The sequence below is a fragment of the Drosophila subpulchrella genome, chromosome X, assembly GCF_014743375.2.
Source record: "Drosophila subpulchrella strain 33 F10 #4 breed RU33 chromosome X, RU_Dsub_v1.1 Primary Assembly, whole genome shotgun sequence".
NCBI lineage: Eukaryota > Metazoa > Arthropoda > Insecta > Diptera > Drosophilidae > Drosophila > Drosophila subpulchrella.
In genome coordinates this window covers 23,780,437-23,806,482 of record NC_050613.1, presented here as the reverse complement: position 1 = coordinate 23,806,482, position 26,046 = coordinate 23,780,437, and the positions used below count along the sequence as shown (strand labels likewise).

Below are 26,046 nucleotides of genomic sequence, written 5' to 3'. Positions count from 1 at the left end.
AAAACAAATAGATGATACTAACACGTAAAAAATATAACTTTGCTTGGTTGTAAAGATTTTTTGTAAATTATAAAAATAGTTAATAAAAACTTTTTTATAAGTAAATCTTAAAATTATAAAAATTCAAGTAGTTTTATCCGTGTAAATGTATTTGGTTCATTATCATAAAATGGTTCACTGTTTAAATCCCCTCCAGTTGGCCCAGTAAAACTATAAAACTGTAGTTTACATTCTTTATTTCGGTTCAAAAAAATTCATTTTTTCTGTCATGTGTCATGTTAGTTTGCTACCAATAATTTCTTGGCTTGACAATTTCGATTCTCCATTTTGGGTACAGGGGGTGGTGAGGGGAGACCCGTCGTTTATATGTATGTACACATAAATGTATGTACAGGTTTATTATAGAGATACATATATAGAGATAATTTTCGTTTTCACTGCTTGCGATTTTAGTGCATAAATTCATTTGGTTGCAGATATTCGGACTACAACTTGGGTTCCGATTCGATTTTGGGGTACATTGAGATGTGCTTATTAGAGAACACACACACACACACATATATATCAATATATATATGTAACATTGAGTTTTCCTAACTTTTATTATATAAAATCTTTTTTTTTTGTTAAAATTCCTGATACAAGTTGGGTTCTCTTGAGATTTGTTGGCCTGTTGCGGTTGCATCTGAAGTGGCTATAGGTTTGTAAAAATGTACAAATATCAATGCACGCACACACAACATACACAAAAAATAATTGGTTATTATCGCCTACGATTCTGATTTTAATAGACCTTTATCTGTGTGCTTTGATGTTTCTGGTTTTTTTTTGTGTGTATTTGCTGGTGGAGAAATAGGTACACGGTTCCATGTCGAATTATTGGAGTTTTTACTTCTTATTTTGTTTTTTTTTTCAAATTACTACTACACACAGGTAATACTTTCACAAACCGAACAGATTTCCAAAATATTGTTTTATTTTATAGTAAAATAATTAATAAGTTTATAGGTTACTGTAGGAAATTGAGTTATAAGTTCTATGGTAAAAAATAAGAGTTTATGGTTCTTGAAAACATTTTGACAAGCAAAAAATTAATATTTCCTATTGAATAGAAATTCTTATTTTGGAAAAGGTTTTCGGTTTGTAGAAGCACTACCCATATATACATACATATCATGCATTTGGCGATTGTTAGACTTTTCCTATAAACTCTTTGGCGGTTTCAGTGTTTATTTTTCACTTGGTGCTGCTTAAAAATTTCCTTTAAATATATACCCGATCATCATATTCGTATATGTGTGTATAATTTGTAAGTTCCATGCGGGTTTTGTGCTCCCTTTTGTTTTAATAATTAATTGCTAAAATTTAACATGTAGTTGCTACATAATTCAAATATGTTTTTTAGTTCCTCTCTTTGTGTTTCCTCTCAAGAAATTGCATTTAGCTTAGATCGAAAGAGTCGTTATAATCCGAACCAAAGAGTTGCCTGCATCAAGTATTGCTTAGGGGTTCTGCTATAAGACCAAAAAAAAAACTGCTATATTCACGTATAATTCTAAACACAAACAGGGAGGGGAAAATACAATCGGTGAACCGAAAAAAGTATTAGTCCTGCAAGATGGATTCTTAACTTTGGGATAATGAAAGGTATGAAGGGTTATGATCATTTAAAGATTAAAACTTCATGTTAGGCATGGGATTTATCAGAACTAGCAGACAAATATCAATAGCAATTATTGGTTTATTAGGGATTCAGGATTATTTCCTTGCAGGACCATCGAAATCACTTGTCTCTTGATTCTAGTTTCTCAATTGGATTTTCGTTGTTGAAATAAATTGAGGGGGATTGGTACATACACAGGAGTAGGTGACCCCCTTTGATCGCCGCCCCTTTCACCTTGGGCCACCGCCCCCCGGGGGATGGGGGGTGTTTTTTGAGTGGGCGTGGTTGCCTTGTCATATGAGCAACAAATTTATGGTAGCTGGCCAAACTGTAAAGATTCAAATTTAAACTGATGACAATGACGCAACTCGTGGGGGTGGGGGGAATGGGCGGCCGGGGGTGAGGGGGCGTGGCGATCCAGTTTCATTAAGCCTAGAAGTATCCTTCGTATATAATATATAGGTGTGTATAAATAGCATATAAACAATTACATTTAAAGTTATTTGTTTTAGTTTTACGTATAATTAGTTGACATTTTCTTCGATTTGTTCGTTTTTTCTTTCTTTCCAAATTAAGATTCGAACTAAAACTAAAATATATTTCTGCTGACTTGCACATGTACTTTCTTTAATTATCATTTTATTGCTAACGAGGTAGATTTCTATTACTTTCTGAGCGGTTCTGCCGAGGTAATCCTTTGTGGTTCTTTTGCTATCGCTAAGTTTCGTCCTTAACATTTCCATAAAAAAAAAAATACATTATATTGCACAGTAAACACTCCCAACTGACGGATGAAATGCGTTCCAATTCAATTCAATTCAATTTCAACTAAAAGTATTGCCTCTCCTGCTTTTAACCTTTTGCTATTTAAGTTTAATTATTGTTTTTTTTTTCCGTTTGCCCAATAAATGATATGCACAATGTTGATATAGGAGACAATTTTCAGCTGCTTCTTCATTATCCTTACCAAATTTTAGTCCTTGAACCTTTTTGTATGTACAGCTTAATGAATGCAAGTGTATTTGTAGTTATGGTGTTGGTTTAAAAGGGCTAAAAGTACTCAAGATCATACGTACTTCTTTTGTTAAGCGTTTTATATATAACTGAATAGATTTACACTAAGGAGATTAAGGGGATCCTTAGTACATCTTTCGAAAAAAAACTCACTGAATTATTGCACTAATATGTAAAAAAAACTAACATTTATTGGAGGGGGGAGATCCTGAAGTCCATTTTTATAAAGATGATCGGGGTTGGGGGGTTTTTTTTTTATTCCAATTGATGTGTATATTCCAAGGGTATTACATCCATCCTTTGCTCCTTCCTTAATGTCCTGGCCAAAGGCCCGAGTTCGCGGGTTGTCCGAAATTATTCAATTCATTTAAATTTTGATCCGTCTCTGGGCGTTCGCTGAATACATCGATGGATTCGATTTGAGATGCCTCCTGGATGCTGCAATGGAACGAAAGTGAGGGGATCGATGGGTTAGTTAGTTACTGGGAGATTAATGCCAGGTGTTTTGGGGGAGAAAAGGTCAAGCCGAAAGCTCAACTTGGCCAATTAGTCAGTGTCAAGTGTACGACTTTTGAAACATCTGTTTCGGTTTCAGTTTTATTAGTATTTAGTATCTGTATCTCTGTATATGGATCTGTGACTGCAGCTGTGGATTGGGATCAGAATCGAAATCTGGGTTCGGGGTAGTCCAGTTTCAGGTTCAATGTAAGACTTGATATAAAGGAATCACACCGAAATCAAATCCAATAAATCTCTAATCCAATTTTAACTCATTATGCTTATATGCACACTCGGGTCCCAGTTCCACAGTCCCACAGCGATCTCGCTCGCACCCCCCGGGAATTATTAGCCATAAGGCCAAAACTCTATAATCTGATATCTAAGATGTTGCTCTTTTCCCCTATTCCTGCTCCTCCGATTTCTTCCCGCCTCTCCTTTCATCTACTCCCCGATTCGGTTTCGGCGTAATTCTTATAATTCGTATGATTCTGCTTCTTCATCGCTCGCTTTGTTGTTTCTTCTCCGTTTCTGTTTCTGTTTCTGTTTCGGTTTCTGTGGCCCACAATCCACAAAATCGACAACAACAAGGGGAACGCCTTTATGTTTTTTTTTTCCTCTTTTTTAATTTCGGCTCGGCCGTCTTCTTCTTACACCTCGGATGTGTGTATGCGTCACACCAAGGCTTAGATTATACACCGTGCGAAATGGGCTAGAGGTCGGAGATTTCTGATTAAAGACAGACCTAGATCTATGTGTTATAATATGCGGGTGCATGCGTTGATCGATCTCTGGAGAGATATCAAGAGTTATCAGTTAAATACAGGATTTGGTTTACTTGTTGCAATCTACATATGTAGATTGACATACGGAAAAATGAGATTCATTTTTATTCAAAAATACTCATATTTTTATAGGTTTTTCAATCGTAGTGTCTCCAAATCAAGGCTTACAGCAAAAGGATCGACTGTTTTGAGCAGCTTTCTAGATATGCTAACGATCCCCATCACTTTAAGGAAAATTTATTTTTTGACCCGTTTTCACATTTTTTGTAAGGGGTTACATCATCTATTTTTGCGAAAAATGGCAAAAATCAAAGATTTCCAGGTTTGAATGCCAAAATATTGGAAATTAAGCTACGAATCCAACGAGGTATGACATTCATCGTTTGGACCTTTAGTTCTATTATGGCATCCAAAACACCAATTTTTGTAAAGCGAAAAATTGGAATTGTGATTATAGTCAAAAGTACTATTTTTCCCTGAGGTTTTTTAATCGTAATTTGGCCAAATCAAGGCGTACAGTAAAAAGGTCGACTGTTTTGAGCAGCTTTCTAGATATGCTAACGATCCCCATCACTTTAAGGAAAATTTATTTTTTGGCCCATTTTCGCATTTTTGTAAGAGGTTACATCACCTTTTTTTGCGAAAATTGGCAGAAATTAAAAATTTCCAGGTCTGATGGCCAATGGATTGGAAATTAAACTACGAACTACTATGCCATCCAAAACACGGAGTTTTAAGGGCTGACAATTAAATAGTAAACAATTTCACAGTAGCCTTTTTTAAGATTTAAAAAAACTATCCTAGACAGCTGGGAGAATAGCTTCTCAGTCAGAATCAGTATTCGCATTCATAACCCAGTGTCGACAGTATCGAGTAAGAACAAAATTTTAGATTCGTACAAAAATAAACTATGGACGGAACAAAACCTAGAAATGATATTCAAGCCCCTGTATATAAGTTCCAGAAGGTAGCGCGCATGACAAACAATGGCTACCTTAACTTCTTAATGGAGTACAAGAAGATGTTCTGCGGGCTTTCCCCAAAGGACATGGTACGTTTCGGAGCCAGGCAGTGGAATCAGTTGACCCTTAAAGAAAAAGAACTCTTTAAAAACATGGTAAGTAGGAAATATCTTAATTTTAAATAATATCTACCAATTACTAACAAACGTGAGTTAATAGGATCCTGTGACCGTTACAAAAAGTGCTCCTCAGGAGCTTGAGAACCAGTCCCAAGGGGAAAACCCCGGTAAATCTGAGCGGGTGAAATGCTGCCCAGTTCGCTCTCCCAGTGCCCGTGAGCGGGAGTCCAAGAACAAGAAGAAAGGGAAGCCATCCAAATCCAAGTCCATCAATAAGAGACCCAGCCTTGTGCTGAAGACCCTCGACCCAAGTCGTCTGGGCTCCGCCGTAGCCTTTATGCATTTCATGCGCAAGTTTCAGAGGAAGAACAACCATTTGAAGGCGAATGATCTACTAAACAAAGGAACTCGTCTTTGGTGCCGTCTGCATGGAAACCAGCGCCAACAATATGAGAGTCCGCTTGGGTAAAGGTGTCTAAATGTAAATCCTTACACAAGCAATAATATCTTCCCTTTTTTCAGGGTTGTGAGGACTGGATAGGAAACACTATTCAATTTCAGCCGTATTAATATGTGTAAATTTGAAGCGAACAATATCTTATCTATTACCAAAAATATATTTACAAAACAAGAAGATTAACCGGCAGCGCACACGGATTAGCGTATAAATATATAAAACAATTAAGGAACTTGTCTTCGCAAACCCGAAGTTTAGTTCCATCAAAAATACTATTTTGTAGTGTATTTTTAGGTCCTAAAAATGGGCTTTTGATTTTGGTCAAAAATACACTTCTTTTTTGCGGCTTTTCGATCGTGGTTTAGTCAAATCAAGGCGCACAGTAAAAAGACCGACAGTTTTGAGCAGCTTGCTAAATATGCTAACGATCCGCATCACTTTAAGGAAAATTTAATTTTTGGCCAATTTTCTCATTTTTTGTAAGGGGTTACATCATCTATTTTTGCAAACAAATGGCAAAAATCAAAAATTTCCAGGTTTGAATGCCAAAATATTGGAAATTAAGCTACGAGTCCAACGAGGTATGACATTCCTCTTTTGGACCTCTATTGGCATTATGGCACCAAAGAAACTGATATTTAGGGCAGAAAGAGGAGATTCTAATAATTTTGGAATCCTGATTTGGCCTTACAGATATTTTTATTGGTGAGTCCAAGAGATATCGTCTATAGGGGTATCTAAAACGCTGGTCTCTTCTAGCTCCATCTATTATACTTATAATTAAGGCTAATACGGCTTCTTAATTTAGCTGCCCCTCTGCTCGAAATAATCCAGCCGTGTAACTTTTGGAGTTGGAGTCATGCAATGTGGCCGCTTCTATCCCAAAACCAACCCCTCGCCCCAAACACCCCCCACCCCCTCCCACAATGTCTCTATTCTGCGGCCATTTATCTTAGCCGGCTTGATTTTTGTGGCCGGATCGCCGGGCTTCAGTTAATCTGCAGCGCATCAGCAATTAGCGGAAACTCGTCATAAAAAATACGAAAAGAGACGAGAGCAGCAGCAACAACACAAAATCGGATAAAGCGCCGACAGCAACAAGGCACAAAGTATAAAAAAAAAATAAAAGTTTTGGCTATAGTTTAGTGGTATTTTGGTTGAAACTCAGTCGCTGCTTCGTTTCGCGGGGCTCAAAAAGATTTATTTTGTTTTACTTTACTTCTTTATGTCGTATTTCTTTTTTTCTGTTTCTAACTGATTGTGAGACAAAATTTCGGTTGAATTGGAATTAGGACACACACATGAAGTGAAGCTTCGAAATGTAGCAACAATTTCTGGGCAACGACGAGTTTTTTTTTTTTTTTTTTCGCTTGACGCAGCTGTGCGCTGTGACGCTCCTCGTTTTTTTTTTTTTTTTTTTTTTTTTTTTTGCCATGCGGCAGCACCACTGCCCCGCCCATCCAGCCCCGCCCCCTGCTCCGCATATATCATTTTGAATTTTGAAATGCCCCAAAGTTCGACACCTCGTCCCCCTGGCCCGCCGTTCATCGCATACTTTTGTGGAGAGGACTCGAGGTTCGTTAGCAAGTTCGTTGCCTAAGTCTTTTGTTTTGAGTGCCCACTGCGGATAAACGATATACAGTTAGCAGTAGATCGACTCGGAATGAGATGGTTAAAGGATCCCCAAAGGATCAAACAGGATGAAGGAAGTGTATATATTATAATACATAATGTCACATTCGAAATCTATTATTTCGCAGTAAAATGTATCTAAGTATTAACATATAAGAATATACGTGTTTCCTACACAAATACTATCCCTATCCAAATACTATCCCTGTATATATAATCTATAAAAAAATTTAAAAAATATTTATTATAAAATATTTTAAATAAATTTATTAGGAGATTGCCAGCAAGAAATTCTAATTCCGGGAATAAACCTATCATTAGAACTATTGCTTTCAGTGTATATAAGGGTATTATGGCTTGAACTTTGGCAATACGCAAATCTTATGCAGATGTTAGCACACAAAAAAATAATACGCAACAGATAACAACAATAAAAAATATATTATAATAATATTTGATGAATGGTCAGCTCATTAGTGGTTTTTTTCTTAATCATGAGGATTGGATCATTAGTAGTTTGAAATTTTAGTACTAAATATTTAAAATATTTTTTTAGATGATTAATAAAAACTTTACTCAAATATGGTTCCAGTTCAGATGGTAAATTGTAGACTTCCCTCGAATATGGGTATACCATTTTAAAGAATGGGATTGTGCACTTGGCGATTCCTTTCCTCTCCAACATTTGTATTCTGTGGTGGGACTACCCATAGATTCCATATATTATAGAATCATTCGTTTGTATCTATAGGTATCTATGTGTATCTGGCCATTTTCCAAGCGGCGTAATTAAGGTTCTAGACAGACGTTCGGAATCTTGGCCAGACATGGCAGATGCTCGAAACAATGTTGAGCCGAGCTGAGCCGAGACGATAATGATAATGATAATGATAATGATGCCGATGATGATGCGGCCGCCATGCTATCCTGTCATCTTGGTCTTGGCCTTCGAGTTGCGCTGGCTGTTGTTGTTCTTGCCGTTTGTCATTGAATTTCGGAAATCAAATATCTATGGCCTTAGCTCTCGGGGGTTGGTTTCTTCTAGCGCTCGCACACATGCCCGAATTGAAAGCCAGAAATGGTTAGCAACAGCCAAGAAGGTGTGTGCCTGTGTGCGTGTGAGCCTTTTATTTTGTGTGTGTGTATATATATATGGAACACAATAAGCATTTTAGGATGCTGTCAAATGTTTGGTAATTAAAAAAGAAATTTCTCGGTCTCTAAGCCAAAGTCAAATGGAGGGAAAATCTAAAAAAAGAAAAAAATTATGGACAATTTTACACTTCCCCAGAAAAGAGGAAAATTTCGCAGCAGGAGTTGGGGCTTCTGGGATAAATTCCATTTTTCAGCGGGGCTAATTTGATTGAGTTCCTGTGTTAGATGTCAAGAGAGTCATGACCCGCTGACAGCGCCAATTTAACCCATTTGAGATGCGAAATTAGGCACGAGCAGTTGACAATAAACAAAGGGGGATTTTTACCCCCAAAAATACTGAAGTTACTAACGTTTATAAGGATAATACATATATATTGCATAGCATTCGAGTTTTTATAGCAAAACCTAAATGATTAAGTTTAAATATGGACTTTACATAGGTTTTACTACATTTTTACTGAAAACCATAACCATATCTCATATATCATTTTGTAACCATAGAAAATATTTATATTTACAGATCTAAAGAGAATGATGACTATTTTTGTTTACCAAAACCCCAAGATATTTGTTCAGAGCCCATGGCTTCTGTTTTTTTTTTTTAGATGGACAGGACTCAGAAAGTGAGGAATTCAGAAGGGAGATGGAGAAAGGAGAATGGAGAATGGAGGTGGGGGGCTGACCCTGAGAACAGCAAATACAAAAGAACAGTTATGCGCGGGGGAACCCAACCAAATCCAAATCCAATCCCAATCCCAATCCCAGAAAGTAAACACAGTCGGCGAAAAGGAAAGAGCCAAGGAAGTAAAGTGAGCAGATCACACATGTTCGTTGAAGAATGTGTGGGAAGAATTGGGGGGGGGGGGGGGCTGAAAGACTGGTCTTCAAAGTGCAGAAAGAAGAGGAAGAATGCCGAATTTGCACATCGATCATATAGCACAACTTTCGGTTGTCTCTCTTTTGAATAGTGCCCTTCCTCTATTCCCCATCCCCAATCTCTTTCTTCTCCTCCTCCTCCTCCTTCTTCTCCTGTTTCCTCCTCCAAAACAAAGACACAAAAGCCTGTCAAGGCGAACCTATTGTGTATTGTCCCCGAAGTTTTTCGGTCTATATAGAAAAGATATATATTTTTTTTTTTTACATTTTGCTCTTTGCAGGAAGATTCTTTCCTTTCGAGCGATCTGTGTGTGTATAACTATGAATCATGGTAAGTGCTAACGCTGTACATATGTGCACAAACATATATACACATCTGAATCTGAAGAATCGGGAGAAACAGGCGCAGAGGCAACGGAAAGAACAGCACAAAAGGAGGCAGAGAGAACGACGAGCACATTTCAAGGATTACACTGTCGTGTGCGAGGGAGATAGAACGATCTACTGTCTTTTTTTTTTTAGGGAACGAGTGTATCTACAAGATACACACACATATGGACACACGGATACAAAGGTAGACAATTTCTACCTGGATAACCGATCAAAATCTCTGCCGAAAAAATACAAGAAAACGAAAACGAATACGAATACGAAAAAGAGGAAAGAGGCAGATAGAAACGACGAAAGAGGGAGGCAGCAACAGAGCGCAACATCTTGCCGAAAAATTAAAATTACAGATGGTTTGTTGCTGGATGAGCATATGTACAGGAAACCAGTTTTTATGTTCAACAAACAAAAAAGTAAGAAACGCACGGGCACCGAAAACCGAGTAGAAGATACACAGATACATGTGCAGGGCGAGAGACACAGATATACCATACCACAAGAAGAGGAGGGAGAGAAGGGGGAACGGCGGCGTTATGATGACATAGCCACAATTGTTGCTGCTGCCGCAACTGGTGTTGTTGTTGCCGCTGCTTTTGCCTTTGCCTTTTTTTTTTTTTTGCCTCGAGTGTCGCGCAAGCGCAGCCCCCAAAAATCTTTTCAAAAGCCCGCCACAAAGCCGGCAAACTTAGAGCCACCTCTTCAGATCCCAAGCTGCGAATCCCTATAGAGACAGGGACCAGGCGCCAATCATTGGAACTAATTCAATAGTATGCTATTCAAAAGGTTAGGCTCCTTTTACATTCGAAATACTTGTGTTTTCTTATGCAATACCCCTCGTAAGGTCCCTCTTCTTGAGATCCTAAGTCGCCAAAACCCTATAGAGACTAGGGGTTAGTCAGTATTTTGATCTAATTTCACTATTTCTAAAAAGAACTTCCTTAAATACATATCTACTAAGGGTTAACACAGGTTACTTAGTTTTAAAATTTTAGCAAAACGTTCTTCTATCCTCTAAGATATGGGAAATTAAAATTATTCAAAACATGATTCTTCCACTAAAAAGGTTTCTAACTATGGTGGTTTGTGTTATAAAATTTCAAACGTATATTGATTTTAAAAACGGTATTTGTAAATAAATAAAAAAACAACTTAGATATAGAAGAATTTCAAATACTTTTGAAGAATATAAAGGTATCTCCAAAAAATAATAAGACAATCTATTTTACTACAAAAAGAAGAACTATTAAAATGTATAAGAAGAGAACCATTAAATGTGTATTAAATAAATTCAAAGAAATTGTACGACAAATAGATTTTTCCTAAGAAGGGTGTTACATAATCTTAAGACGAAATGTTAATTATCTGACTGCAATGCCGCAGATTGAGGACCACATTTCTCTGCTGTTCTAGCGTCTGCTTAGCTACTTATGTACGTATGTGCATATATCTATGCGTCTATTTGCACCCCCTAGGTTTCCATTCCCTGCGAATCCGTATCTCTTCGCCCCCGGGGCGAAAAAGGAGGGAATGCCGAGCAAAAGATACTTGAACATGTGTTGGCGCGATGTTTGCACGCTGCAAAAACCCAGAGATCTCAGATGGCAGCCGTTCTGGAGAACACATTGTAAGGATGGCGAAATCAATGGAGAGCCAACGGCATCGGAATCGGAATCCTTTGTCCCGAGGATCCTTGGGCCCGCTGGGAAGCCAGTTGCCACACACAAGCGACGCGTATCTTTGTATCTACACATGTCTCTCGCTTGTCCCTCGTTCTCATTCCAACTCCCTGCTTTCTGCTTCTGCTTCGCCTCTTTCTTCGCAAAAATTGAGCCTCAAACAAAACAACAAAGTCTCTATCTCAGCCGAACTCCGAATTCGGATTCTCAAACTCAAACTCAAACTCAAACTGAACCTCAACAACTGAATCAGAAAACACAGATACGAAAAAACACAGAAAACAGAGAGAAGAAAAACGGCATCGAAAAATAAATATTAAAGACACGCACGTAATTTCTTCGGAACTAGCAGCGAAGAACAACAGAAACAACAATGAATTTCTACAAAAATAATTAAGAAAAAACAAAAAAAAAGGGAAAAGAGCAAAAACACATACATTTATTCAAAAGTTTATGGCTTTTGGGTTGTCAAGGCGAGGCCAAAAGAAAAACTCTGGTCGAAAAGGAACAAGGTCTGCAAAATTAAAGAATCCAACATGGTAAAAAAAAACACCACATTTCAATCCCAAACTGAAAAATAAAGAAATAATCATAAATAAAAACATAATTTGCGTAATTTTCACTTTTTTTTGGTTTTGTTTATATTTGTCATTTAAAAAAAATTGTAGGCGTGCCAAGGGGGAAAGCGTTAAATTGGTTAACAATTAAAATAAAAAAAATAATTACAAACAAGTTTCGAGTGTGTGTGTGTGTGTAGAGGAATGTGGGGGGATGCGATGGGGATAAAATGAAGATTTTAAATAATTACAATTGGTTTTATTGGTTGGAACATAAGTTAGGGGGCAACTAATCGTAATAAATATAAATGGGTATAATAATAATACGCGATTGCGTGCGCTTGTTTTTTGTGGCTTAGAAACATAATAATATCCCTGATTTCGCATTTTCTTGAGTTCTTCTTTCCTTTGCTATGACAATTTGGCGTTTTTAAGGCTAGCATATATATATATATGTGTGCTGAGGATATATATATGTGGGTATATATGCGTTTGTCTAGTAACTAGATATAGTATATATCAATTGGCATATAGTTGCTGATTTTTAGTTTACATATCGTGTATATGGCATTTCTTGTGGTTCTTTCTCTCGATTACAAAATATAATCAATAATCAAATAATCAAATAATAACTAAACAAGTTACAAATTAAAATAAGACAAAAAAAATAACTAAAACTAGGTGTTTACATAAGTAAAATGGAATATGTATAAACATATATATATATATATTATATATATATGGGGGCGCCCTGATTTTAAGCGTTTCTTGGACTGCTGTTGCTGAGGTATACTTGATGGTTTAGGTTACACAATACATACAAATAAGGCTTTACACATAAGCATCGTTATCATAATAGTTAAAGTACAAATAATAATAATACAATTTTAACATACAAATAAAATTAAATAATTTGCTGCTACAACAATTAGGAATTCTGTCTGTGTCTGTCTTTTCAATCGTTTCACACATTATGGCAAACTCAATACATGTTACAGGAATGGATTTGGGTATATGGGTTACATTGGGTGGTGGCATTTCTGGTTACCAGGCTGTCTAAGTTATTGAAATGCTGCGGCTTTGCGATCGTTTGTGTTTACCCAAATAAAAACAGAAATAAAATAAACCTCGAGTTATATTGCCTGCCATGCGATAAAGCGTGTTTTCTCAACGAGCTGGCTAAATTCTGGTTAAAAATGTATTCGGAACACTTTAAAGTGTTTCATCGTCTGGCTGACTCGACAGGACACTCAACTGCAGAGCCGCTCGCACTGCGCCCGCAGTCCAAGCCGCGCTCAGTTGCCCTCTGATCCTTTGACCCTCTCTAATCCTCTTGCCCAAAGCCCAGGAGCATTTCAAAAACCAGATCCGCGCCTGCTCATCCTCATCCTCATGCCACATGTCTCAACTCAGTACAACTCTATGCTCTTCTCGATCATCTGAAACTCCTCCTCCACGAACTCGCTCTTGATGATCATGTGGTGGTGATCGCCGAGCTCCTCCTCCTCCTCCTCCTCCAGCATCTCCATCTCATCCTCGTCCTCCTCCAGCAGGCTGTCATCGTCGGCGGCCACATCGTCAATGTGCCGCTTCAGACTGAGACTGGGATTGAGACCCGGATTGACAGCCTGGCCGAGAGCGAGGGCAGGAGCAGGAGCAGAAGCTGTCACTCCCGATTCGCTCACGGCTGTCGTCACCGTCAGCGAGCGGGCAAAGGCCGCCTTGATGGTGCCAACGGCCGGAACAACACCTCCTCCTCCTCCTGCTCCACCTCCTCCCAATCCCAACGAGGCAGTGGCTGCTGCTGCTGCTGCGGCGGCCGCTGCCGCGGCAGACTTTTTGCCCACCACCCGCGGCCGATTGTGCGTCTCGAGATGCTTGCGCAGATGATCCTTGCGGCAGAAGCCCTTCTCGCAAATGTCGCACATGTGCTGCTTCAGCCCCGTGTGGATGGCCTCCACGTGTCGGCGCAGATCGGTCTTGTGATGGAACTGCTTGGGGCACAGCTCGCACTTGTGCGGCTTGTCCTGGGTGCGATGGCGACCCAGATGCGTGGTGTAGACATCCTCGCTCTGGAAGCGCTTGCCGCACTTCTGGCAGCGGAACGGGTACTCACCGGAGTGGAAGCTCTTGTTGTGCTGCGTGAGGTAGCAGTTCTTGGTGAACTCCTTGTCGCACTCCAGACACTTGATCCGTCCGGAGGGCAGGGTGGTCGAGTGCGGCGACGTTGATCCCACGCTGCTGTTCCGCCGTCGCTTCGTCGTCGATGGTGTGGCATTTCCACCACCACCTCCTCCTCCTCGTCGCTTCTTGGCCAACGGCTGCTGGGCCAGGGATTGGGCCTGATCGGCCAGGATCTGTTGCTGCTGCTCCAGTTGCTGCTGCTGCTGCTGCTGTTGTTGCTGCTGATGGTGCTGCTGCTGCTGCTGTTGCTGGTGCTGCTGCAGTTGCTCCAATTGCTGGTGCTGCAGCTGCTGATACTGCTCCATCTCGTAGTCCTGCTGGTGCTGCATCAGCGTGGCCATGTCCATCTCCAGCGCGGGAGTGGCCCGCGAACTGCTCACCGTGGGCGAGTAGGGTGTCGAGAGCACCGTCAGCGTTGGGGTTTGCGCCTCCTGCTGCCCGCCCTGCTGATGGGCATGCAGCGCCGTGGTGAGCGTATGCACGGGCGGCAAATCGCCCTCCTGCGGCGACCGCTGGGCGGCCACCGAGTACGGCGAGATCGGGGCATAGGGCGCGAACAGCGAGGCGGGCATCAGCTGAAGGATCTGGCCATCGCTGGTGGTGATCTGATTGCCGTAGGCACCGCCGCCCGTTGCCTCCGCCGTGGCGCCACTACTACCAATAATAGTGTGATAGCTCATTGTGGGGTCCAGCGGCTGCAGCTGCTGGTAGCATTGCGGCGGCGGCGGCATGATGGGCATGTGCATGGTGGGCGGCATGGGCATGGTGCTGGTGATGTGCGGCGGCGGCGGCTGCAGCGGCAGCAGCTGCGGCGCTGTGATGGTGGTGAGCGGCATGGGCATGGGCATGGCCATGGTGGGCGGCGGGGAGCTGCTGGTGGGCGAACTGCTGCTGTGCGGCAAACTGTCCGCCAGGATTAACGCCTGCTGCTGCTGCTGATCCAGTTGGTGAAGCTCCCGCTGCTGCTGCTGCTGATGATGCTGGTCCTCCTCCTGGCGCTGGTGGTGCTGCTCCTCCAACTGATGATGGTGCGGGTGGAGCACCGCCTGGTGGTAATGGTGCACCAGCTGCTGCTGCTGCGGCTGCATAGTGTCCGGCATACTGGTGGTGATGGTAGTAGCTAGCGGCGTGGTGCTGGTGCTGCTGCACTGCAGCATATTGCTGTGCATGAGCGTGGGCATGGGCATGGGCATATCCAAAGCCAGCATGTTGTAGTCCATTGCCATAGGCGGCAGCATTCCCATAGGCGGCAGCGGCTGCGGCGGCGGGGTGGTGCGCGAGAAATCCGTTCCCGGCGGCTCCTGCCGGTAGATAGTATGGGGCGAGTTGCTGCTGGGCGTGCTGGGATTGGTGTTGCTGATGCTGCTGCTGCTGCTGCTGCTGCTGAGCGTGTTGGGCGTGCTGCTGTGATAGTGGCGCGCCGCCAGCAGATATTGCTGGGCCGCCGCCGCCTGCTGATGCAGGTGATCTTCCGCCGCCTGCTCCTGATCCCGCAGCTCCAGCTCCTCCGCCTCCTCCGTGGCCATTGAGCTGCTGCTGCTGCTGTGGCTCCTGTCCTGGCTGTGATTGTGATTGAGATGTGTGTGGTTGCTGTCCTCCATTTGCTCGCTCTTTATAGCTACCGTGGTGGCCGCCGTTGTTGCTGTTGTTGTTGTTGTGATTTGTGGTGCTCGGGTTGTTGTTGTTGGTGGCGGCGTGGTTGTTGTTTCGTTCAGCAGGCCCCTCATTTGGGAGGACGGCATTTGGGTGGTGTTGTTGTTGTTGTGTGGGGCGGAGGGACCTGCTAGCCCGTTTGGGTGACCGTTCAAAACGGAGTTGTGGTGCTGCGGCATCTGCTGCTGCTGCTGATGGTGTTGTTGTTGTTGCTGCTGCTGCTGCTGGTTGTTGTTGTTGGAAGCGTGCTGTGGTGAAGCGTTTGTCGTGGATTGCACTTGTTGCTGCATGTAGCCATAGCCGTTGGCGGTGCCATTAGCATAGCCATTGGCCTGCTGCTGATGATGGTTGAGGTGGTGCTGCTGCTGCTGCTGGGTGGGCGAGGGCGAGGCCGAGTACTGGGACATGGCAGCGCCGCCCATCGCTCCCACGCCCAACCCGCCGCCCCCGCCATACTCGGGCGGACTTCTGGGCGGCTCCGGCGGTGGCACATTGGCCGGCGGCGGTGGCGGCGGCGGCTGCTGCTGCTGACCACTGGCCGAGGCGGCAGCTGCTGCTGCTGCTGCTGCGGCCGCTGCGGCTGCGGCAGTGCCCCTGCGACTGGGTTTCGTCACCGGATCGCGGGCGGGATGATGGTGTGCCGAGATGGGCAAGGTGGCTGGATCCGGCTGACCGCTCGACTTGACCGCATTCTTGTGCAGCGTCGTATTGTAGTGCCGCTTGAGGTGGCCCGAACTGGTGAACCACTTGTTGCAGGCCGTGCAGTTGTAGGTCTTGGGGCGACGCGCCTCGTTCGACTTCCAGGTGGCCGCCTTGGCCGTCAGGCTGTTGGCCGGCAGCACGGAACTGGAGCTGGGCGGCTCGAAGCCGCGGTATCCGCCTCCTGGCGCCGCACCCGCCGCGCTCTCCTGCCCCGGACCACCGGTGGTGGTGCTCGGAAACTCCGCCGGACTGGTGGCCACGCTGGCGCACAACTCCGCGCCGCCTCCTCCCGCTCCGGTGGGATCAAAGGACTTGTCCACATAGTGCTGCGAATCGGGATACTCGGACTTGATCAGTCCGTGGCCACCGTACTCCTGCTTGATCAGCGTGGCTCCGCCAACGCCGGCTGACTGGTGGTAGGGCGACTGCTTGGGCGAATAGTAGGGCGACTTGTCCACGCCCACACCCACGCCCACTCCCACGCCGAGCCCCACGCCCAGTCCCTGCTGCATGTAGGGTGGCAGGCCCTCAACAGAGGCCACTGTCTGCTGTGGCTGCTGCTCCCAGCTGTGGAGCGCCCGCTGCTGCATGGACTGCATCGAGTGCAGCGGATCTGGCAGAGCGCCCAGCGGAAGGCCGGCGACCGCATCGTGCTGCTGTTGTTGTTGCTGCTGCTGCTGTTGTTGCTGTTGAAGCAGCTGCTGGTGGTAGACCATCTTCTGGGAATCCAGGTCAAGCAGCTCGCCGGGATTGGCCGCTGTGGTACCGCCAACGCCTGGTGGCTGTGGCGTGGGCATCTCCTCCTTGATGTACGGCGAACTGGCGTAACCACTACTGCCATATGGCGACTCTCCGTGCACATTGGCTATGTGCTCCTGCAGCTCCGACTCGTTGGTGGTGAGGATGCCGCACTTCTTGCACTGCAACTTGCAACCACCACTGCCAGTTGCTCCGCCCGGGGAGCCCGGTGTCTGGCCACTGGAGCTGCCCAACTGGAGGTGCGACGATGTCGACGTGGGTGAGCTGCTGCTCACCACACGCGGACTCATGGCCACCGTTGTGGTGGTGCTGACGGCGCTGGGCGCACTGCCCGCCTCCTCCTGGCCGGCGGCACTGCCCGTTGGAATGCCGCCCAGCCCCGAGGTGGGGGTCTGCAGGTAGGGATGATAGCGCACTCCGGCATTCTTGGCATAGTCCACGCCCACGGCGCCAAAGGCGTAGTCGGTGGTGCCCTGCTGCTGCTGTTGCTGCTGCTGGTAGAACTGCTCGTAGCTGTTGATGTAGCTGCTGGCATAGCCCTGCTGCTGTTGCATGTCACCGCCGTAGAGACCGCCGTACATCTGCTGCTGCTGTTGCTGCTGCTGCTGTCCGGCGGATGCGGAGTACATGTGGTGGGTGGCGTACGGCTGGTGGGTGATGCCCGTGACCTGCTGCTGTTGCTGCTGCTGCTGGGGATCGCCGCCGCCCATGGCCTGCTGCTGCTGTGCTTGTGGCTGCTGCAGCTGTTGCTGCGTCGGCTGTTGCTGCTGCTGTTGCGGGGGTTGCGGGGTGCCGGGCTGGTTATCACTGGAGTCGGCTGCGGCGCTGATTGTGGCATTGGGCGTGGCGGGCGCACTGCCGCCGCCGCCTCCTCCTCCGCCGGAGCCTCCCGCTCCTGGTCCGCCCGCACCTCCTCCTCCTCCTCCTCCTCCTGCTGATGATGATCCTCCTCCTGATCCTCCTCCCCCACCGCTGTCGGTGGCACTGCTGGCGGCGAGCGCCTCTGCCGCGTGCAGTGGCGGCATCTCGGTCTTAATGCTCGTCATGGACCGCTACATATGTCGTGCTCCTTCCGCTGCTGCCGCTTCTCATGTCTCGCGCTCTCCGGGATTAGTGGCGCATCCTCTGCTGCTCCTCTTCCTCTCTTTCCCTCTCTCTTTCTCCGTTTTCGTTGGCTCTGCTGAGCCGATCGTTTTGTTTAGGTTTTTTGTATGCAATTTTTTTTTGTGCGATTTTTAGTTGGTTTTTTTTGTTTTAATTTGCTTTTACTGAAAGTAATCGAATTATTTTTTAAGCCATTATTAATTTGAAGTTACTCGAATGCAAGAAGTTGATATAAAAAAAAAGAGAAAAAACAAACACACACACGCACACAGATTTGAAAAGCTTTGGTGTCTAACGGTTCTTGGTGTCCATTTCACTTTGATTCGATTTCATTTGGGTTGCCAGGCACTTTTATTTGGTGTTTGGATCGTGAAATCCAATAGTTTTCGTATTTATGTAGTGTCAACTGCAATTGTTTGTGGAATTCACAAGAGCACACAAGCACACACACACTTGAAAAAAATGTAGGATCCTCGCTGAAGATCCCTTTGTGGGTTTTCTTCTACGTTTCTTACTTATCTGCGCCTCGCTTTGGGCACTTCTTCGTCGGACTTGGACTTCTTTGCTGCTCCTTCTCCTTCTGCTTTCCTGCTGCTGCTCCGCTCTCGCGCGCTCTCTCTCTCTCTCTCTTTCTTCAGCGAAGAAAGACACAACAGCAGACTCGATAAATAATACGAACTGAAGAAACCAATATCGGAACCGAAACGAATGCTGGGTAATTTTGAATTTTGAATTTTGTGTTTGCGAATTGCGAGGGAAGCGAGAATGCCGATGCTATGTGATGCTCTCTCTCTCTCTCTCTCGATCACGCACACTCTCTCTCGCACTCTCCACTTTACCGGTGAGTTCTTCTCGGTTTTCGCCCTCCTTTTCCAAAAAAGATCACTGGAATTCGCGTTTATCGTTTATCGGGGGTGATCGGTTCCGAACAGAACAGAAAAAAATTGCTTACGAACACAAATATCACGGAATACACCAAATATATATATTCCCGCGTTTAGATTTCTTAATTCGTTTGGTTTTTTAAATTTTTTGTTTAATTTGTTTGCCGAAATGTTGTTGCCAAAATGTTGCTTTTGTGAGCGGGGGAAAATGAAACAAAAAAGGGCGCTAAAAGTAGCCGCTCCACTCCGTTCGCACGCTTCGTCGCTTTTTCACCCGTGTCCTTCTGTCTGCTCCGGCGTTCCAAATAAAAATGACCGACAGCGCCGTGCACGAACTCGTCGAAACGTATCTGAACCTGAGTTTCGAGCAGCAGCACGAACGAGTACGAACGAACAGCTGCCGAGTGAGATATGTTTCTACTGGGCTTGTACTGGGGCACTGGGGGTGGCGACGAAGTGGCAAAGAGAAATTTCTCTCTCTCTCTCTCTCTCTCTGGTAGTATAGTTCTGTTTCGGGAGACACCAAATCTCCCTCGGCAGGCGATCTTTTACGTTCCCAAAGGAAAGCATGCTAGACCGGACAGTTGTTTTTGTTTTGGCTTTTGCATTGCACTGGTGCACCATAAAAAAGTATGGCTTGTATCATAATTAAGTCTATTAACTAAACTCCGGTGACCTTCACCCCCAACTCCCTCGTCGATGGGCGATCGCCTCCGTGTAGATGGAGAAGGTGGCCATCGAGGCCACGGTGGACGGACCGATCCCGATCCTCCAGCTTGAGGTGACCAGGGTTTTGGAGCGGGGCAGGGGGCTGCACCCGCAAAGATTTTATAAGGATGTCAAAAGAAGAGCTGATAAAGGTTGCTGGGCTCTGGGCTCCTTGGCGCCACCATCAAGGTGCCAATTCCGGAACTCCGAAATCCCAAAAACTGAAGTTACAGTAACGTAACATTCTAACGTAAGTGTCGGCAAACGTAAGCAACCATAAGTGTTAGTTAAAAAGCGAGATGCAAGATTTCTTTGCCTCTCTGCTCTCCGCTCTCCCAAAAGCAGCGCTGCTGCGAGAGACTGAGAGAGAAGCAGCGCCGGCTGCGACGCCGGCAGCGCGCGCCCGTCGCAGTCGACGCACATGCGTGCCTGTGTGTGTGTGTGTGCTATATACTGCGCGGCGGCGTTTCGCTTATGTGCGTCTGTATGTGCGACCGCCGCTGTCGCCGTCTCTGTCGCGCACTGCCGCCGCTGCATTTGATTTTGTCTTTGCTATTGCTTTTGCCCTGGCGCTGCCTTTGCATTTCCTTTTGATACCCTTTTCGGCGAGCTCTACGATTTTGGTCTGAATTACGATCCTATAGAGCATGCGGCAATTTAGTTTTGCCCTCCTCCTGCAAACAAAAAAAAGATCAACCCTTCGTTTTCGAACTATCATATCCTATTGCTACCATTATAACCATCCAACACGAAGTTCATTTACTTTTTATTTAATTTTAATACCATACCTTATATAATGATACATATTCGGGCTTAAAGAACTTAAGAACTTTTATATTATCACTAAAATCTATCGACCAAAATCCTTTATCTCCAATGTCTGGAACTAGTTAAAAAGGATATAGATATAGATATAGATATAGATCAACCTTAAAAAAGTATGGCTGTTGCCAAGTCTCCCTGCCTTAAGATACTTTTGCACTCACCTCTGCATTGTATTTTGAGCTTTGTTTACAAGAAACTTTATAGGCCTTATATATTTCTGACAGTACTTACAGGTACATCCATAAGTACATAAGTTCGTATAGGTATGTGCCAGGCAATAAAAATTAAATATTATTCTTTGGGATCGCAAGTTTTCACATGTTTTGAATTACAATAACCGATAAAAATATAGAAGTTCGTAGCAGTATGTAAACCAGGTAATCCAAGAGTATAATCATATAATGTGATGATAGTACCAGGCAAAAATAACTCTAAATCTATAAACGTAAACTTTTGTTATGTGGCTTCTGGAATTGTTAGTCGTGTGATTAAAAGTCCGGAACTCATTTGGAGGACCTTTTAGCGATCCATTGATTACCATATCGATACTTGCCTAAGTTAAAGCTGTGTTGCAGTTTTGATTGTTTGTTTTTTTTTTAGCATTTGCCTCGATATGAAAAGCTATTAATGGGCTCCCACAGTCCGCATTAGTCAGATGTTGACTCACTGGACCGGGCCAAAACCAATTGGCACTACTAGCCCAGTTTCTGGGACGCGTCCGACTGGTCTCGTAAAAGTTTTCAGCGCTTAAAAATTAATAAAACCAAATTTTATTACGCCGGGCTCACAGAGCTAATAATAAATTGAAAAGAACGAAGTAGCCGACTACAAGATGCCCACTATACAATAAATACTTGAAATATTATTATATTCGATTGAAAACAAACATATAGATAAGATTTATTATAGATAAGATATTAATTAGTTATTAAAATCGTTTTTCCTAAAATAATTTTGTCTTGACTTGTAAAAGCATATAATTATGAATAGTTTTGTTGTAAAGTAAGAGATCATGCGAGATCATCACTGATTATAATCTCTAGGTCTTACACATATTACCCAAAATATAGGTGATCATACGACGGGCATACTTTTTAGTCTATAAATAGCGACGCAAAGGGTTTGTGCTTTGGATTTGGAAGTATGTAGCTACGGTTTTCACGTTGTTCTTTTTTTGTTTTTTGCCGTTCATCTGGTTTGGGATTCAAACTCAGTTGAGAATGGCCCAAAAGTATTTAAAAATCTCGTAAGAGAAAAGGCGAGGGCTAATGGAGCCGAGATACAAATACATCCATACCGTCCACATCCACAGCCACACACAGATACGACTCCGATGTGGGGCTGTGTGAGTGGGGCCTTGAGGAAGAGTTTAGATTGGGGTAGTGGAGAGTGGGGAGGAGCAAGAGAGAGGCAAAGAGTGCGACAGAGAGGCCCGAAATTTACATACATGATTGTCATAAAAAATCAGCAAGCAAATTGTCAAATCCCTAAACTGACAATAAAACAATAAAGAAAACGAAGACTAAGGCGAAGAGGAAGACGACGAAAGTGGGTGAAAGAGGAGGGGGAGAATGGATGGCGATGAGTGATTGGCAGCGAAGCCGACTGTAATCCCGAACGGGATCTGATACTTCTTGGATCTATAAGATGGAACATTTTTATAAAAATAAAAAAAATGGTTTTTTAATATATTATTTTTTTTTAATGTTTTATTTATTAACACACAATTTTATTAGCTTTACCTAGTTTTTTTTTATATTTTTTGAATTAAAAAACAAATTATAAAAAGTTTTAAATAAAATTATTTCTAAATGGATTGAAAACAAAAACATTGAACAAAAATGTAATTGAATTAAAACTTCTAAGTTCCTTCTGACCACATAATGTGACTTTCATAAATATGAAAATGTTTTTATTGAAAACCAACCCCTCCATCGTTTGTTTCCCCTTTGGGCAATCATATGTAAATATATATGTACGCACAAGCTGTCAGCATATGTTGCAAGTAAAGTAGGGCGAAAAGTGGCAGGTGGCAAAAAGGTTGGAGGAAAACGCAAAAGCTGATGCAACTGTTGCATCCAGACGACTGCAGTGGGATTAGCCCGCTTTATGCCACATTTATATTTTTATGGGCACGCAACAGTTGACCTGCAGTTGCAGGACTTTTGAGCCCCAGGTACATACATACATAGGTCATCTTTACTTTCCGGCTTGCAGAATGCAGCAGTTAATTAACCCCTATAATGGATTAATTATCACACAAAAAACAGTAGACTTTTAGCAGTATATGTTTTTAATGTAATATAATACATATAAATAAGACAAAATATAATATAAATAAAGTATAAGATCATCACGGGACTATAAAAATAAAACTTTGGAAACCATAGGTTATACTTAATAAATCCTAAATAACAATTCTACATATTTTTTATGACTTAATTTTCTTGAACTTACGTTTTTCTAGTAAAGAAAATCTCTAAACTGTGATGGGTTTTCTCTATTTTCAAGAAAATATCTTTTTTTTATAGTAACTTTTAGATTTATATCATAACAATCAAACCCAGAGCCTCAATGGCGACTTTTCTATTTTCAAAGAATCAAATAATGTATCCTAATTTCTTTTAACGGTGATATGTTTATTATAATTATAGATATCCTTAGGTATGATAAACCTGCACAAGCATAGCACGGTGAAGAAATCACAAAGAGTGCAGAGTGAGTACCTGAATTTTTACCTACCACCTGTAGAATCGGAAATGTCATCCCTGCTACTTGAGGCATTCTACGCAGAGTTTCTTTACCGCAGGCCTCGATGTCCGACTGGGTAATTGCGAGGTGCGTGCAGCACTATATCTCAGCTATATCTGGCGATATATCTGGCATACCTTCGAGGAGGAGGAGGAGGGAGGAACGAGGGTGGATCTTGCGTGCTGGTGTCAATCACAGTCCTTCTATCGCTCGGGTTTTGGGTCTGTCCCTTTGCGTGCAACGCACTTGTGTGCTGCAGTTAATGACTTTTTAATTGAGCGCGTACAGATGTCAGTGCCCAGCGCCATCACTTTTTCTGTATTGTGTGAGACCGATTTTTGAAGGCATTAAAAAAGCAGCTTAGCTTGGAATTTTTGGAAAAAGATATTTAGAGGGCTGTGACATTCCTCCTAACACATTTTCCAAACCGTAGTAATCGTAGAAATCCGTTTACTTTGAATTATATAAGTATATATATCTATATATGCCTTTTAGAGTGTTATAACCCGTAATGAATCTAAATATTATTATCTTCTTATGCATTATTATGCATTTTCCGTTAAATTCTAATGAAAATTTTAATATACTTATCTAAATATAATTTTTGTTCTTTATTATTACTTAGTACCTATGTATGTAAATCTGAACCTTATACATATGTACATTTTAACATCTACAACTCTAAAAACTTCTGGATCATCTTGCAAAGGGACTTCGGACGTGTCTCTGTGAAAATAGGGTATATGAAAGTATACAAACGACCATCTAGTATTTGCTCTTCACACGACAATTGTGAATTACACAGTAAGAATTGCTCTTTTTTCCCTTGTCACTTCTTACACCCTTCCAGAGAGTATTATGATTTGTATAAATTTCTGATCAGTAAAAATATAAAAATATGGAAGCTTTAACTGACTCTTTTTAAGATTACTATCGAAAAACCTTTCTAATCGTCTTTTTTAATAGAATTATACGTCCTATAGACCATATGAAACTAATGTATTAAATTTAAATTAGTTTGGTAGCTCTCGCCTTAACTATTACCAGTATACATAATACCATTTTTTGTAGGTTTCTTGAGACTTAAAATAAAATTTGGTATAGGATGATAAAGTTGAAAAATATTATATACCATATGAATATGTCCTCCACTATTAACTTTTTCCTATAACTGAAAGAGTGAGTAAATGTCGTATATAATTTCCTTGATCGTTCGTCTTCGTCTCCTTATTATTATTATTAATATTATTATTATTTTGTGCGGATCGTTGTGGTGGGCCATTGTTTTTGTTGGGTTTGTTGGCTTGTTTGCTTGTCGGTTGTTTTCGTTTGCACAATATCCCCTCTTCGTTTTCTCCTTCCCCCCGCCCTTCGCACTCTCCGTTTGTTTGCCATGTCCAACACTTCTTCTTCTTCCTATTCATTTGCGTTCTCCTCATCTCCGCTCTCTTCTTCTTCACTTCTCATTTGCATATTTTCAAAGATTTGCCAGTTACGATTTCAATTACTCGCTAGAAGAAACGAGAGAGAGCGAGAGGGAGAGAGTAATAGTTGGAGAGGAGGTGGGGGTGGCCAGAAGAAAGAGGCGGAGAAAGAGGAGATCGCTGAGAGGCAAAAAGTACATACATACATATGTATGTATGAAATGCGAACAGCCGGCAGGCGAAATTATTATTTTCGAGCCTCTTAAACAGGGTGAAAAGCGAGAAAATATCACAAAAAAACTAAGTACACACACATAAATACATACATACACACGAATGCCGATGGAAAAACACAATGGGCAACTAAGCCAAACCAAAACAACAAAACGAGCGACAAATGCCGCTCGATCATAATTGAAAAATGCATGCCAGCAACAAAAACAATAACACAAGGACAACAACAACAACAGAAAGCAACAGCTATGGGAAAACAACAAAGCGAAGAGAGAAAAAAAACAGCAGATGCACAACGCACCAACAAATAAATGCCATCGCATATTTTAGCCAAAGGGAGGAAAGGAGAGGGAGAGCGAGCGAGAGAGAGAGAGTGACACGCAAAGGACCCTGCAGTTCCATAATTGAGTTAGGCGCCTAATCGGCACGAAGCCGACTGCGACGTCGGCAGAGCAGCCAGCGACGCCGGCAGAGCTGAGCGCAACGGCCGCAAAGAGACGCGCTCTCAGTCGGCGTCCGCAAAGAGAACGCACAAAAAGTACTTTTGGGCTCTCCCTCTCTCGCAATGTCTCAGCTGAAGAAATGCGTGTAAGGGCAAGGAGGCCCAGCAATTAAAATAGCTAGACTTTTGTGCACCCTTTCCTTTTGAATAACGCGACATTTTTTCGTAAATGTTAAAACAACCAATTAAAATAATATGTTTGGGTTTTAAACTATTTGTATTTCTTAAAAAAATGTATATGTTTATTAATATTATTTATTAATATGTGAAGTTTTAAAAATATATTTTCTTACAACGATTTGCATAGTCGGATATGTCTATAAATACCCTGCTTCTAAGTGCAAGATGCATAGACCAAACGGGACATGCCAAAAAAACAGAACAACAACGGATTAGCGGAACCGTTGTTGTTGTTGCTTGTTGTTTTTCTGGAAGGCACGCGCCTTTTTTCGTCTTTTTCACTTGCGTTTACTTAAGTGAGTTAGAAGTGACAGAAATCTACGAGCAATTAACTTTGTCAAATTCAATAGTGTCT

The 26,046-nt window shown here is 42.9% G+C and overlaps 2 protein-coding genes across 3 annotated transcripts; one reads left to right on the top strand and one right to left on the bottom strand.

Annotated features, from left to right (window-relative positions):
- Positions 1 to 253: 253 nt before the first annotated feature.
- On the bottom strand, positions 254 to 19,373 carry LOC119556182 (trithorax group protein osa). Of its 2 annotated transcripts, XM_037868124.1 has the most exons (3): positions 18,699 to 19,373; positions 13,898 to 18,347; positions 254 to 3,115 (listed from the first exon to the last, which is right to left on the bottom strand). In XM_037868124.1, exons 2-3 carry the CDS (start codon positions 18,123 to 18,125, stop codon positions 3,045 to 3,047), a joined length of 4,299 nt encoding a protein of 1,432 aa, XP_037724052.1. In that variant the 5' UTR covers positions 18,126 to 18,347; positions 18,699 to 19,373; the 3' UTR covers positions 254 to 3,044. The 2 variants fall into 2 exon arrangements, with proteins under 2 accessions (XP_037724052.1, XP_037724051.1); XM_037868123.1 differs by lacking the exon at positions 254 to 3,115 and having other exon boundaries at positions 12,019 to 18,347.
- On the top strand, positions 4,816 to 5,722 carry LOC119556183 (protamine-like protein 99C). Its single transcript, XM_037868125.1, has 3 exons — positions 4,816 to 5,077; positions 5,142 to 5,506; positions 5,564 to 5,722. Exons 1-3 carry the CDS (start codon positions 4,871 to 4,873, stop codon positions 5,580 to 5,582), a joined length of 591 nt encoding a protein of 196 aa, XP_037724053.1. The 5' UTR covers positions 4,816 to 4,870; the 3' UTR covers positions 5,583 to 5,722.
- Positions 19,374 to 26,046: the final 6,673 nt, after the last annotated feature.

Coding starts and splice junctions, on each gene's coding strand:
- LOC119556183 (XM_037868125.1), top strand. CDS start 4,871: ATGGACGGAACAAAACCTAGAAATGATATTCAAGCCCCTGTATATAAG. Junction 5,078..5,141: donor AAGAACTCTTTAAAAACATG/GTAAGTAGGAAA, acceptor GTGAGTTAATAG/GATCCTGTGACCGTTACAAA.
- LOC119556182 (XM_037868123.1), bottom strand. CDS start 18,125: ATGACGAGCATTAAGACCGAGATGCCGCCACTGCACGCGGCAGAGGCG.